This window comes from Podarcis cretensis (assembly GCF_951804945.1).
Source record: "Podarcis cretensis genome assembly, chromosome: 1".
Classification (NCBI taxonomy): domain Eukaryota; kingdom Metazoa; phylum Chordata; class Lepidosauria; order Squamata; family Lacertidae; genus Podarcis; species Podarcis cretensis.
In genome coordinates, this window is record NC_137170.1 from 11,799,393 (window position 1) to 11,814,933 (window position 15,541).

Consider the following 15,541-nt stretch of genomic DNA (forward strand, 5'->3'; position numbering starts at 1 on the left):
GAAGAGGAGGATCCAGAGGCTCTAACCTAGGCGTCCTGTTGATGAAGCCTTGCAGTCTTGCTGAATTGTCTGTTGTATTGAGGTGTCATCACACCGTCACAGTGCAAACGTAGTTGCGTGTTTCAGATTCCTACGAAACACTGAACTTGAAGTACTGTTGGTCTGAACTCGGCACTCGGTAGCTAATAGCATGTTTCTATTAATTCATTTCGCAGCTTCTCATTATATGAGGCAGGCCTGTACTGGTCCTTCAGCAAGTTAAAATTATCTCCCCTTTTGATTATTAATGCAAGTGTTCTTTTGTGGTGGTGAAGGTGAAATCAGGGTTTGGGCTTCTACAGATGGCCAGGCCACCTGGATCTTCTCTAGGGCCTGCTTAGTTGGTGTGCCATGAGCCAGGATTGCAAAACTATTTCAGTTTTCTGGAAACTGGTTCCACATTTTTATCACTGCCCTGCTTGGACAGCAGCTAAAAAAGACAAGCTGAAACGAGGTATGCGTAAAGGAGTCCAAACTTTGCCAAAACAAATGTAAACGGAGACAGTTGTAAGTGAAAGTAGAATGAGGAACGTCGTGCTGAATCACTAAAACAATAAACAATTACTTTTAATACACCAAAAGCAGAAAATAGGGAGCAAATTGGGACATTAGATGAAAAAGATGTGAAAAGATGACATACCGTATTTTTCCGTGTATAAGACATAGCCCCCCCCTAAAAAATAATGTTCAAAATTTGGGGGCATCTTATACATGGGGGCCATCTCCCCCCATTTTCTTAAATCGGAGTCCCCAAAAATAGGGGGCATCTTATACATAGGGGCATCTTATAGACGAAAAATACAGTAATTTGTATAAACAAAATCACTTTGCTGTCATTGGGAAATGGTTACTGGTGACATAATGTGCTTGAACTTTCAATGTATGCCACGCTATATTTTACTCACTCACTCGCTCACCCGCCCGCCCACCCACCCATACCCCTAGTCCAAAGGGCTGCCACACAGTTTACAATCTACAAAATTAAAATTGCTCTGTTTTGCTTGTAGAGCCAGACAGAAGAAAGCAGTGTTTCATTATACTCCAGTGCTAAATTACGGTATTTCTTATTCCCCTGAGCATAGGGAAAAAGAAGGGTTTACTAAGCATTACAAAACTGGTATTGAGAAAGTGCTTCTGTTTAGGAATTAGCACGCAGCCTGGTGGGCATAATGTAGTAATCATAGTATGTATTTCTGCTGTTGGTGCATGTAGTGTATGCACACTGGGAAGCTCCAGCTCATTGCAGCTGCCTGCCATATCTGTATGTAGCAAAATACATGGAATCAATTTCATAACGTTTGAAGCCACCACAAGAGAATCAGCTGCACTGTGCCCTGCTGGAGCAACTTCTTTTGGTGTATGTGTGTGTGGGGTTAAGATCAGAGTACGGATTATGTTTGTTAAAGAGGCTTAGGAATTAAAAATAATGGTGGGTGCACTATGCTCCTTTGTAGGGAAATTAAAAACATAGTTGCTGATTAACCTGCACATCCCATTTTAATTATAGCCAGGCACAGCCTGTTCAGGATAGTTAATTTATGTGGGTTAGAGACCAGTGCAGCACTGGCACATCTGCAAGCAATTTAATTTAATTTAATTAGCAAAATGGTGCTAGATTGGGCATTTGGCAATTGGGGTTTGGGATTGGCAGCACTATGGGCATTGCTCATGTCGGAAGACGGCACTAACAAAGTCTAGTTTCTTGCAGTTCAAAAATGATGCACGTACAGACAAGCATACAGAGAGAGACACCAGGTGGTTCTGTGAAAGCTTGGTTGGCTTTAATCAAAACGATTCATTGTGGAAAAAGTCCCATGAATAATTCCCCATGTTTCTGGCACCAGCTTTGATCTGATTCAGAGTACACAAGGCACTTTTTAGATTACATATTAAAATTATATATGTGAGCTTTGTCGGCAACAGTTTATCAGCTTGGATTGGAAAACAAGATCTTGAGCATCCTGTGTTGACCAAATAATATTTAGTACAGTTCAGGAATCGAGATAGGTCTTTCTCCACATCTCTAGTCAGTCTTATCAAGTGCAGTTTGTAATTCCCAGGGCAAAGCTCACTTCCCCTATTTATAATGGGTATAACACAGGCCAGGATTGAGTTTCTTCAAACAAATTTGATAGGCAATGCAGACGACAGAGAAAGCCTACTGAATGTATTATGGGGGATGTTGAATTTATAGATTAATGTATCCAGGGAAGGGATGCAGCATACTGGTAGATCTTACTTTTAGATTTAAAAGGTTCCAGCTTCAATCCCTGGCATCTTCTGGTAGGACTGGAAAGGATTTGTGACTGAAATCCTGGAGAGATCCTGCGAGACAGGCCAGGCATAGGGAGCATGTTCCTGGATTTCCCATAAGCCCAGCCAACATGGGCAATGGTCAGGAATGAGGGTAGTTGGAGTCCTATAATATTTGGAGTGCCTCTGTTTCCCAACCCCAGTATAACCCCTGGTATAAAGGATCAGTGGTGTAAAGCAGATTTCTGAGCCCTTATGGGCATAGCTTTTAGATCACATAAAATATTACAGTGGTGCCTCGCAAGACGAAATTAATTCGTTGCGCAAGTTTTTTCTTCTTGCGAGTTTTTCGTCTTGCGAAGCAAGGTTTCCCATAGGAATGCATTGAAAATCAATCAATGCGATCCTATGGAGACCGTCCGGGGACAGAGGGGAAGGACCTGTTTAAAGCAAGGGGCGGCGGGGAGAAGATTGCTTCTCCCCGTTGCCTGCCCCGCAATCTCCGGGGACAGAGGGGAAGGCGCGCGCCTTCCCCTCTGTCCCGGACCTGGTAAAAGCAAGGGGCGGCGGGGAGAAGATTGCTTCCCCTCTGTCCCCGGAGATTGCGGGGCAGGCAATGGGGAGAAGCAATTTTCTCCCCGCTGCCCCTTGCTTTAAACAGGTCCGGGGACAGCGGGGAAGACGCGCTGCGCTTCCCCGGTATCCCCGGAGCTTGCGGGGCAAGCTTCGTTTTGCGAAGCAAGCCCATAGAGAGATGCGTCTTGCAAAGCGGCTAAGAAAACGAAAAACTCCTTCGTCTAGCGAGTTTTTCGTCTTCCGAGGCATTCGTCTTGCGGGGCACCATTGTACTGGTTGTGGTGGAAGATTTGTTATCTTGGCCCCTTGGACATAGGACCCATATGGAAGGTTACGTTATGAACTGACCCTATAAGAGCTTATCGGCCATATGCTGGCTACTCTCTTCTTAGCCTGGTGTTATAGGTGCTTTGATAGGCAGTCTGGAAGAAGAAGCACAAAGTAATGCACATGGACACAGTGTTTTCATTTCCCTGACAAGTCTGGTGTTGTCATCATGTGCTTAGTTTAAACTGTTGAACAAGCCACATGGCAAACTTCTCTCCCTGCATGGAAATGTTATTTGTTTCTAATATCCCCATGAAACTTTAATGTTCTGCATCTTTCCTGTAACAACACATGGCAGAAACATTTTTCTTACATATTGAACCTATGCTCTACTCATTGGCCGGTCAATAAATACCATACTTACTTTACCCTGTTCTTCTATAACTACTCTCCTTCAACTTGGGCTTGTGCTCTTGCCACAGTTTCCTGCAGCTGAAGTGTTTATTAGCATGATGTGCCTGTGCTATGCTTTCCACAACTGTATCACCAGCTGTGTCATATCCTCTTATGAGTCATCTAAAGGGCTTCAAACAAAGCAATAAGGTGCATCCGTCTTCTTGAAGCCACAACTTAATCTTTGTAATCTGGCAGCTGAGCTCTCCTCAAATGTGATTTGCAGGAAGTACTTCCACAGCAGTGGTGAACTTAGAGGGCACATCTCTTTCTATGGCCAGATTTCCTCAGTTGTGGTTTTGCCTTGTTTGCGGTCAGGGGACCTGCATCAGCAAGAATGTGCTTTGCCAGGTTTTTGGTGAACTGAAAACTTTTACTTTTCTTTCAAATTAACGTGGAATGTCTTCTGTTTGCAATTTTGAGACACGCACACTTACACTGAGGGCATTGTTCACTCTCTTCGGAATAGCGTATCTGTACATTTATTCAGATGAAAACAGTCCTGCTTCTTAAAAAACCTTTGGCTTATCTATTTGAAGCCATGGGTGGTGGTGGAATCACACAATCTGGTTTTATTTTTTGGGAGCAGTGGGGAAATAGACAATTTTTTGGGGGGGACGACTGAAATGCAGGCTTATTTATCATCCAACCTAAACTTATTTCTCTAATAGCTTAAAATCTATCATTTATAGTAGCACATATTTGGCACATATATGAATTTTATGCTATGCACATCTACTCAGAAGTAAAATCCATTCTTTTTAGTGTAGCTTAAGCTTGGGCAAGTGAATATACCCACTATCGGAAAGAAAGAATGTGCTACAAATTGTTGTACCCTATGCTATCTAAGTGGATATATATGAGTTTGTGGGGTTTTTTTGTGATCTGCGGGCAGCACTGCAGAAATTCATAATTGATTCGGGTGTTGTATATATTTAACACTGTACATAGTTTTAAGTAAAAATCTTTATACTACCCATATTGAGTGAACACAACCCCTTCTTGGGTGCAAATTATATAGTATCTGAGAAAGAGAGAGGACCTAGTGGCTTTAAAAGTTTTAACTTCTTATTTTATAACAAAACAACCCCCTGCCCAAAAGTATAGAGCAACCAAGTTGACTTCAATTCATAGTGTAAGTATGCTTTGCAAATGGTGTATTATTATTATTATTATTATTATTATGTTTTCTCTTGAAAGGAAAACGGCAGATCCATCATTTGGGGAACCAACTGCAACTGAATCAGCATTGCCTTGATACAGCCTTCAATTTTTTCAAGATGGCCGTGAGCAAGCACTTAACCCGAGGGAGGAAGATGACCCATGTGATCGCTGCTTGCCTCTACCTGGTGTGCAGAACAGAAGGCACTCCACGTATCCTTTCACTGCTGCTTGAATATTTTTGGGGGCATTCCTTGGGCTGTTTGAGCGCTTAACTCTTCAGTGCTAATTCACTATTAAGTCCATTTTTGTACACTTTAATCTTGTCACTCATCGAAGAAAACGCCAGGAAAACATTTTGTCTTGAATAAAAGTCAATGGTGAAATTGGTAGGGATTGTCCGATTTAATCTATAGTTGAATAGGGTGCCCTAGCCTGTAGGGGAGGGGCATGAACGGACCTTCCCCCCCCCCCCCGCCCCTTTGTATTAGATCAGGCCACAATGTGTTTATTCCACATTTCAGGTCAGCTCACTGATTCTGTGCACTGAGTGGGTATTTTTTTTTAATAAACAATTAAATGTGCCTATTTACTAGCTGTGTATGCCAAAATATAATGACAACAAATTATATTTGCAACAATGCAGCGTACAGGTAGCTTTCATCTTAAGCGAGGGTTTGATTTGGGAGGTTCACTCGTAAATGCAAAATTGCATATAGCCAGGAACCTCAGGAACCCCCCTTCCAAGATGCCAACCCCCCTTCCAAGATAGAAGACAGTGTCCCAGAGCCCTCTCCCCTTCTTCCCAAAGCCTGGTAAGCAAGGAGAACCCACTGGATGTGGTTGGGGGGTGGACAGTAAATAAATGGAGAGCAGGACCTCTCCATTTATTTATTTCACCCACCCATGCAAAACTGTGATGATGTAAATAAAAGCAGCGTAAGATGCATTTCATTTTGATTAAAGCCAAAAAAAACAGGCCTTTGAATCTTCCCACTCTGCTGAGCAGGCAAACTGTCTTTCACATTTTGTACCCATTTCCACCTTAACTTCATGATCCTGGTGTTCTTTTCTGGTGTACCATTTTCTTGAGAATGTTTAATTTTTTTCACATTAGTGATGTTTGTTATTTTCGGCTTCCTGCTCGCGGAACAAACAAACGAACAAACAAACAAACAGTGATCTGGGGTTCATACCACATGACAAGTGCAATGTGCAAACAAACCCAGTATATTGGATTCCTTCTGCTCCTTAGAATTTCAGGTCCACATTGATAGAAGGAAATACTTCCTCAGGCGGACCAGGAATGAGCATGTGCCTCCTTCAACAGGGTTACGCTACTTCTATCCTTTGTTAGCCTGTTAGAATATTATGCAGTTATTACCTTATTATCTAGGTAATATGTTGTGTAAACCTTAGACTTAGCTCAAGGGTGGTGAACCCTTTCAGCCCTTCTTGGACCACGTTTGACAGGTGGGACATCACAATGGTGTCATGACTTGGCTTACCCATCGCACTTTGAAAAGTATGTGAAGTCAGGTGTGGGGCAGGCTGGGCTGAAACAGCCTTGTGGGCCAAATGGAGTGGTCTGTCAGGTCTAATGAAGCCCACAGGTCAGAGGTTCCTTGCCTTAGAGGGGGTAGCAGAGCACAGTGCTTGGGATAAGAATGAAAAAGAACAAAAATACCGAAAATCCAACGTGAATCACAATATTTAAAGTAAACAGAAGATGAAAATGCATACGACAGTTTTGACAGCAAATTGAGTGCTGAAGTAAGAGTTGAAGAAGGTTTCTTTAACCACAGTAGAGCAAAAAAGGCAAGCTCCTGGCTGCAGAAATAGAAATACCCAACGTTCAGTATAAAGCTGCTTTCTTTTTAATGGTTTGCAGCAGAGCAACTATATAATATAATGAGAAACATGTTTACATTTTCAAAGGGCAAAAAAGGTTGAAGAGTATGTTAAATTAACATTTTCAGCATGTTCAAAGTTTAGCTCTCAAGAAAACGTTTATAAAATGGAAAGAAATAGACAAAAAGCTCAACATAAGAAATAGATTAAAGTGTAGGGAGGCATCCAGTGAAGTAGTTCCCTTAGTGCAAGGATTTCCAATTGTGCAACAGAACTTCATCGCCTTCTCCCTGTGTGCCCCCCCTCCCCAAATTTGCTCTTGAAGGTTGGTGGAAACCCCAGAACAGATTTATGGGTATATGGAGGAAACAGAGAGAGGGTAAGTTCTGTTCTACAGCCACAAGTCTTAGCACTAACAAAAATACTTCATTACATACTACCCATCGTTTCATGATACTGGGTGTTGTTAGTATTTATTAAATTTGTATACTGCCCTTCACCCAAGGATCACAGGGTGGTTTACAACATTAAAAAAAATGAGAACACAGAATCCACAATAAAACAAAAGCAAACCAATAACGCCCCCCCCCAAAAAAAAACATATTTAAAAGTACGTAGAATGTTCAAAACAAAATAAAAAAATTCCTTCCAGTAGCACCTTAAAGACCAACTAAGTTAGTTCTTGGTATGAGCTTTCGTGTGCATGCACCCTTCTTCGTGTGCATGCACACGAAAGCTCATACCAAGAACTAACTTAGTTGGTCTTTAAGGTGCTACTGGAAGGAATTTTTTTATTTTGTTTTGACTATGGCAGACCAACACGGCTACCTATCTGTAAGTAGAATGTTCAGTCAGCTAAAGGCCTGGTGATAGAGGAACATTTTTGCCTGGCTCCTAAAGATATGTAATGAAGGTGCCAGGTGAGCCTCCCTGGGGGAAGAGTATTTCACAGATGGGGAGCCATTGGGGGGGGGGAAGGCCCCTTCTTGAGTTTAAATTTACAAAAATGAAATGCCATTGTAAATAATACTTGCAAATTGACTAGCATCTTCTGGTTCATGGTCTTTCTAAAGGAGCATTTAGGGCTAAACAAGAAGCCACCCCCTAATAAGGGAGGTTTTTTGGTACAAAAGTTGTAGCAATCTGCTTTCAAGCGTGGGGGGTGGGTCTTTTGAAAAGAGGGTTGCATTTTCCCAGTAATTTCAACATTATATGCAAATAATCTGGATATTATCTACCAGGGTTATTTTGCAAGTTTGTGGGGAATAGGGGGCAGTTAAAAAGAATATGATGGGGCGATGTTTGCCCTTTTTATTCTTTCATCAGCATAAATTGCTTCAGCTTTCCCCTTGTGGTTACCTTGACATTCGGCCCCCAGGACAACGTAGTATGTGTAAGAGACCATCTGGCACAGTGATCTATGTGGGTCTGTTACATAAGCTCAAGCAGTAACTAGAGTGGATAACTAATTTTGTGTATGTTGTCAGCCTGGGTATATTGGAGTGTTTTCACTTTGGTGGAGTTTCACTTAAATTATGTGCCTGCCTTTTGCTGGATAGTTAGGCCCCCTCATTCCTACGAACAAGAACATGAGGTTATAACTGAAAGCAATCCTCAAGAAGGGTTGTGCTCCCCCCTCCCCTTTGTAATATTAAGTACACAGCCAAAATTCCCTGCTGCCTGGGCAGCCAGTTGCATGGAAGCAGATCTGCATAGCTCGGCATTGACTATATATAGCTCAATGCTTTGCATGCAGAAGGTTCCAGGTTCAGCACCACGCCAGATAAAAGCATCAGGTTGCAGTGAGTGAAATATTCTGCTAGAAATTCTGGAGAGCTGCTGCTGGTCAAGAGTAGACAATACTGAGCTAAAAAGGTAAAGGTAAAGGACCCCTGACAGTTAAGTCCAGTCACGGACGACTCTGGGGTTGCAGCGCTCATCTTGCTTTACTGGAAGCCAGCGTTTGTCCGCAGACAGTTTTTCTAGGTCATGTGGCCAGCATGACTAAGCCGCTTCTGGCAAAACCAGAGCAGCGCATGGAAATGCCATTTACCTGCCTGCTGGAGCGGTACCTATTTATCTGCTTGCACTTTTTTGGCGTGCTTTTGAACTGCTAGGTTGGCAGGAGCTGGGACTGAGCAACGGGAGCTCACCTCGTCGTGGGGATTCAAACCACTGACCTTCTGATCGGCAAACCCAAGAGGCTTGGTAGTTTAGACCACAGCACCAGCCGCGTCCCTTAATACTGAGCTAGATGGGTGAATAATTTGACCTGGCTTAAGGTTCCCATGAAACCTCCTCCATTACCATATGCTTGTAGTGTTTGGCAAGACACCTATCCATTATGTTTAATGAGATGTACATATGTACATCAGGTGGCTCTGCTTTCAGACTTCCAGCAGTGCCTAGAATTGGAGGGATAGTGAACTCTATGGGGGATCACAACTAATGCACACAACTCGATGCGGGTGTAGGTGAATTGTGAGATTTGGTCCTGCTAAGGGCAGGAAAGCTGGAGGTGCCTTGTCTGTCTTTTGAATCTTGGTGAGCTGCAGACTCTCGTTCTCTCACTGTATTGCCTCCTGCTGTGGGATTGAATTTAATGAACTAGAAGTTCTTCAAATAAATGAATGCATAATAATACTGACCTGCCTTGCAAGTTTTTAAGGATTACAAAATGCAGATGTCTTCAAATCTCTTTGGATATGTTTAAGTGCTAAGTATTCATATATGATGATAGTGCAAAAAACCTGCACCAAGAGAAGCAGAATTCAATTACGGAAACTAAGCAACCCTCCTGATCAATGTAGGAAATCTAGAATTGATCATCCCAAAGACATGACTGCCCAGCCTTTGCTTGAAGACCTCTGGCAAATGAGAGACCTCTAGCAAATGCAGAAATTTGCAGGACGCTGAATAATATGCCCATACCAAATTATCTGCTACTTTTGCATTGGTGTGCTCTCCACCCTGCATATAAATTGAGAAAGTCCTTCCAGTAGGGCAAAATGGAAGGCTATAGAATGACTTTTAACAGTAGACTTCTGTACTGCTCTTTAGATTAGCCATAGTTGAGCCGGAATTTTTCACAACATGCAGTGCACATTGTGTTTGTGTGTGTGCATAGATGAAGAATATAATTTTGCCAGATAATACATCGCAAGAAATCAACTCTTATTTAGTGTGGTGTTTACTGATAACTTCTTTCTCATGTGAACATGCATAGCTGCCTTTTCTGGGGTCAGCCTGTCGGTCTCTCTGGCTCAGGGCTCTGTACTCTTGCAGCAGTTCTTTGTGGTCTAGGCAGAGGGTCTTTCTTAGTCCTTCTGCCTGGTATCCTTTGGTAGATGGCAGGGATTAAACCTGGGGATTTCTGCATGCACAGCATGTACTGAACTACTCAGCTGTGAAATGCCCTCTCCCAATCGTGTTTTGTGTTTCTAATGGAAGGGTGACTCTCTGACTTCTTCCTGACCCCGAGCATTGCCCTTCTGCATCATTTGGGTGAATTACATGCAGGAACGTGTGCTGTAATCTTGGCAAGAATGTGTTTTGATATTGCTGTTGTAAACTCTAGCGGAGCAACCCAAGAAAGTACTTGGGAGAGGCTGCACATTTTTGAACTTCCAAACTACAGGCTGGAACAACTGGTTGTTCTTGCTATTAAGACCAAATTCTGAGTAGGATGTTTTGAAATGCGTGGTAGTCTTGTGTAAGCGTTGCTTTCTTTTTTTTCTTTAAAAAATCCTGCCCTTCCTCCAAGAAGTTTGGGATTATGTGCAAGGCTCTCCTCCATTTTATCTTTATACAACAGTAAGGTGGGTGTGATGAGCTGCCAGAGCTTGCCGGTCCTTTGCTAGTACCTGGCCCTCTAAATAGGCCTGATCAGCGCCAACAGGCACCAGCCAGGCAATGACCCCTGAGGAGACCACATTGGGACTTTGCCTGGAGACTCTCCATCTTTGGGAGAAGAAGGGTGGGACACTCTCCACCAGCTGCTTGATGGCAGAGAAGGAGCCCAGTTGTTGCTTTTTAGGGAAGAAGGAAGGGAGGCGAAGCCCAGTAGAGACACAGGAAACAGTGTGGGCAAACTGGATGCTCAGATAAGGTGCTTCTGCAGAAATTGGGGAAAGGTGGTCCTTGCTTCCAGTTGGAGATCTTCACCAGGCCGTTCCCCTAAGCCCTGTTGCACATGGTGTGAGAGAGTATACCAATGGCCTGTGTTGATATAGCACCTGCCACTTGCTGGGGAGGCATAGGAGCCCTGGATTTTAGCCTGCCAAAATCCTGAGGCAGAAAACCTCTGAGGCAGAAAACCTCTGTCCTTTTTGGAGAAAGAGCCTCCCATGGAACACGGAGGCAGCCCTGGGAGGAACTTACTGACTCTGGGGTTTGGTTTGGCCTGGGAAAAGGAGACATGGATATCTTGAGAAAAGCACAGCACTGAAACAGCCCTGAGAAGAAGAGGACTTGGTGCTGGGAGGACTGCAGGTCTGCGAGGAAAGCAGATATTATGAAGCAACACTTTGGGCAGAAAACCTGATATGCAGTTGACCAAGCATGAGTTGGTGGTGCCTTTGCTTGATGGCCCATGCAAGGCATGGGACACGCCCCCTTTGACTTCTCCTTCCCCAGGGCTCCTTCCCCAGGTGCAGTGGGCTAGACTGAAAGTTAGGACAAGGGCTGACTTTGATGTGAGAGATCCAGGGTCAGGATCTCTGACAGTTTAATCAACACTAATAGAAGCTTTGGGGTGGGAACAACAACAACAATATCATCATCATCTGAGGGACCATTGTGGCTCAGATATGACAATAGTACTATTGGGGGGGGGGAGAATTCTCAATTGTTTTGATTTTGAATTATAAGCATTTTGAAAATTTACTAGATTGCCAAGTGTAGTTAAGGATAGTTAAGGATATTCACTTATGGAGTTGCTATTTCTGCCAATTTTGAGCATTTTATTATGTTCACAATAACATACTGAATAAAGCACCTAAAACCAATTAAGAGTCCATGCAAAACCTGAAAACTAAACAGGCACTGCCTGCAGGCTTGCAATCCAATCAGAGAAGAGTCCTGCAAAGAGGAAAGTGAATGAAGGTAAATAAGAGGGGAGGGGCAGTTGGCAAACTCTCTCCGTCATCTCACAACTAGAAGATTGGACTGAGTTGTTTTCACTAGGATTTAGCCAACAGATGGCTCACTGTGTGAACTTTTGGTAGACAGGAATAACTGCAGCTGGTGATGGAGAATATGAAGGATGGACCCCCTGTACTCTCGACAAATGGGCTTTAATTTTCCTTTCCACATATGCTGCCGTGTGTATCGTTTTGGAGAGCAAGCAAGCCAGATAAGAATGTTCCCGTGTCACTGAGTAAAAAGAGGGTGTTTCTTCCTAGTGGGAACAGGATACAGGTGCACAATGTGTGCTTGGTGTTTACAAGTTAACCCGCTTCCTCGCACCAGAAGAACAAAGCTGGACAAAATGCTAAATTGTACTTGTACAAAAACAGTCACATGCAGACTGTAATCCTACTTAAATTTGTAATGTCTGAAACAACACTTGACATATTTTTATATTACATTTTTTATCCCTCCTTCCAAAAAGAGCATAGATTTATCCCCCCCTCCATTTTTGCATTAAAAAAGTAAACCTAATTTAGAGTGGGTACAAATATGCAGTGCTTGGGGCTGAAGTTGCTCTAAGTCAGCTTGCTGAGTAAGGTGGCGTTTCTAGGGGGGTCCACAAATATAAAAACTTGCTTTACTCCCAAGTCCTCTAACCACACCTGCGGCTTGGGAAGAAGCAGTCTCCTATCTCAGTGTGGTCTGATTATCACATTGCACAAGCTTCTACTTACTTATTTGTATTTATTTATAGGCTGCCTTTTCATAAAATGCACATACCCAAATATGTAAAAAAAGCATCCAAAAGCAAGAAAGCCAACAGCAAAAATGATAAAATGCATCATGTTTTTTAACCCCCCCCCCCCGAAGAAGAATCAGAATATCCCAAAGGGTTGTGCAGGGCACCACCGAAAGTTCTCTAAACTTCAGTGCAATTGAGATAAGGCCCAGCCTCTCTCAAGTATTCCGGAACAGAGATGGCAGGAATTCAAGTTTATAGGACCTACCTCATTTTCTGATTAATTCTAAGGTCTGTCAACCAGCGTCAGGTGCAAAAGAAAGGGCAGGAACACAGACATAAGCTAATAATTAAGGAACAGGCTACCTCTACATGTGTTCAGCCCAGGAATTGTAATCGGTCTGAAAACCAAGCGCACAATCGTTTCACACAAAAGCCCACTTCTGGTTTTCCTTCCAGCTTCCTTTGTTTTAGCGGCCTAATTTAATGATGGAAGCCTTTTAGTAGTTGCTCTTGGCAGCCAGTTGAGAGTAGTTTAGAAACTCTTGCTGATCCATGACAAATTAGTCAGATATCTACCAGCAGACGCTGATCTAAATTGTGCCCGTGCTTTTTCTGGAGCATATAGTAAGCTTGAAAGAGAGGCAGGAATTTCTTTCACTTGCACTGGGTTAAATCTAAGAAATATCTGAGCGTTTTCTGCTGCTGTTTCTTACTTTCTCCACATACCAGTGCAGTTTAGAGGTTGGGGGCTCCAGGCCAGGGCATGATATGTGCTTTCTCCTTACGAGAAAGGGTTTGGATATTTGCATTTGACAAGCTGGTGAGTGGATTTCTGGATTTCTGTGCTTTTCTCTCTGACCTTCAGTGCTTCCACCCAGCGACTTGCCATTCATTCACTTTAGTGAAGGAGATTGAGCTCTGAATGCATAAGGTTTTCTGTATGGTGTTGTCTTCCCCTGCAGACATGCAGAGCCAACTTATGCACATGTCTGCAGGCATTGCCCTATTCATTACCAAGTGGCATTATCTCATTTGAGGCAGTTGAGAGATGCACCCTGATGTGATGATCGTGTAGCGGCATGTTTGGAAAAGCTGTGCAGACATATATATTTTATTCCACTAGTACCACATCTGATGCTGACTGCTTAATATGATTGTATTTATTTTATACACTGGCTGCATTTTCGTAGTGCTTGCAACACCTGAGATTGAAGGTGGGGGTGTCTTTTTAAATGCATTAAAAATACCCTCCATTTATAAGATAAGTAGGAACATTAAGAACATATAAAAATGTTTAAAAACAGTCACATACCCTCACAGCCAATAATGTAAAGACTACCGGGAGCAGTATCTTTCAGCCATTGTAAGCTTTTAACTTTCTCCTAAAAGTTAGTAATGAGAAAGGCAGGCTCACATCAGCAGGAAAGGCATTTCACAAATGGGGAGCCATCACTAAGAAGCCCCTTGAGCAGAACTTTTCCTGTAGTTGCATCATTTTATTGGGATTCACCTCTCACTGCTGGTATTTAGGTGTCTCCTTAAAACACATTTATGTAGGCCTTTGGCGGCATGTGATTTATCTGTCTGATTTCAGTGGCATTTATTTTGTTTTGTATTGCGTACTATGTTTTTAATCTTGTATACCACTTTGAGGCTCGATAAAAATGTCTTAATAAATAACCCTAAGGGTAAGCTGGGCTGAGAGATAGTGACAGGCCTGAGTTGAGCATCATCATAGCTAAATGTGGGGATTTGAACTCTCTTCTCCCCAGCACTACTCCACCAAATGGGAAGGCAGAGAATTTGCTTCTGAATGGAGGGACATAGTAAGCACAGAGCCCTGTCTTTCCTTGTAGCTACATTTTGGATGCAAGCTGCATCTGAATAGATTGCGATCTTTGTGCCGTGGTGTGCTATGTGAAATTGCGCTGCCAGATCGCAGTCAAACCCACAACAGAGTAGTATGCGAAGAGGACTTGATTACCTCTTTCCCAGCATATTGCTGGCAGTGATTATTTTGCCAGAGGCAAATGATATGTACAATCAGTGCATATTTTTCTTGCGAAGAGCTCTAGTAACTGAGATAAGTTTACGAGATATCCTTAGAAAACACACACAACAAACCCTGATAATGAAAAGAGCACTTTCTGGGTTGTAAATGAGACTTGCAATAAGTGTTTGCCATCTACAGAGGATTAAGGGGCATAAAAGTTTGATGATGCTTCCGAGTAAAGATTCTCTGTCTTTGTTGAGAGTCTTCTTTTTAGTGGGAGGTTATATGCTTGTAATTTAGAAACCTTGATAATTGCATTTTTTTCACCTCCTTTGGAAGCAAATCTGCTCATGCCACTCGCCACTGACATCATAAAGCTTTGAACTTTTAAATTTAATTGGTAAATAAGTGTCAAATATTGATTAAATAGGCCGGTTTGACTCTTCACAGATAATGGGTCTCAAAAACAAAATAATAGATGCTTTCACGTTTCCCTGAGAAGGGTATGTGTGTCTGTGAGCATGTGGTTCCCTAAATTGCTGCTTAAAGATCATTCAAGTCTGTTTATTACAGACCTTGTAGCAAAACAAGAGTTCAGTTCATGGACAGGCCAAATTAACGTCTATATTTTAAGCAAGCTTTTTGGAATGAAAAGGAGTTCTGTCTTTGTAAAATACGTGATAGGCTATTGATGTTTTGGGCTGCTACAGTGAACTCTAGTTTACTTGACATTTTATATTATATAGTGTTTTAAGGGGTCACAGCACTTCATATACCATATTTCAATAATAGCAGGTCACGTCAAAGACTGATAAATCTTCACTGGTGGAATCCTGTTGCGCTTTTGCGCCTGTGAATGTGTTCCCTAAGGGGAAAAGGAGGAAAGTGGTTTTTGCCAATTTCCCCTTCAGCCCTTTGAGCTGCCATTCACCTGTTGTGCAGAGTCCTCTGGTGTCTTTGCTGGATCAAAAGCCAGCCAAGAAAAAGGGTGGGGGTGTAGTCCCCCCGTGGCTGATGGTTGCTTATTATTAGATAGCTAAGACAGACAATTAGCCATTTAGTTGCTCATACCAGCA

General features: G+C 42.7%; 1 protein-coding gene and 1 long non-coding RNA gene across 2 annotated transcripts in view; one reads left to right on the forward strand and one right to left on the reverse strand.

Annotated features, from left to right (window-relative positions):
- Positions 1-15,541, reverse strand: part of LOC307209050 — a 282,806-nt gene that overhangs the window by 34,359 nt on the left and 232,906 nt on the right. The gene's annotated exons all lie outside the window — the stretch shown is intronic.
- BRF1 (BRF1 general transcription factor IIIB subunit) overlaps positions 1-15,541 on the forward strand; it is a 222,047-nt gene that overhangs the window by 32,771 nt on the left and 173,735 nt on the right. The window contains exon 3 of the mRNA XM_079994663.1: positions 4,789-4,962. Coding sequence (XP_079850789.1) covers positions 4,789-4,962 — 174 coding nt within the window. The remainder of the gene's footprint in view (positions 1-4,788; positions 4,963-15,541) is intronic.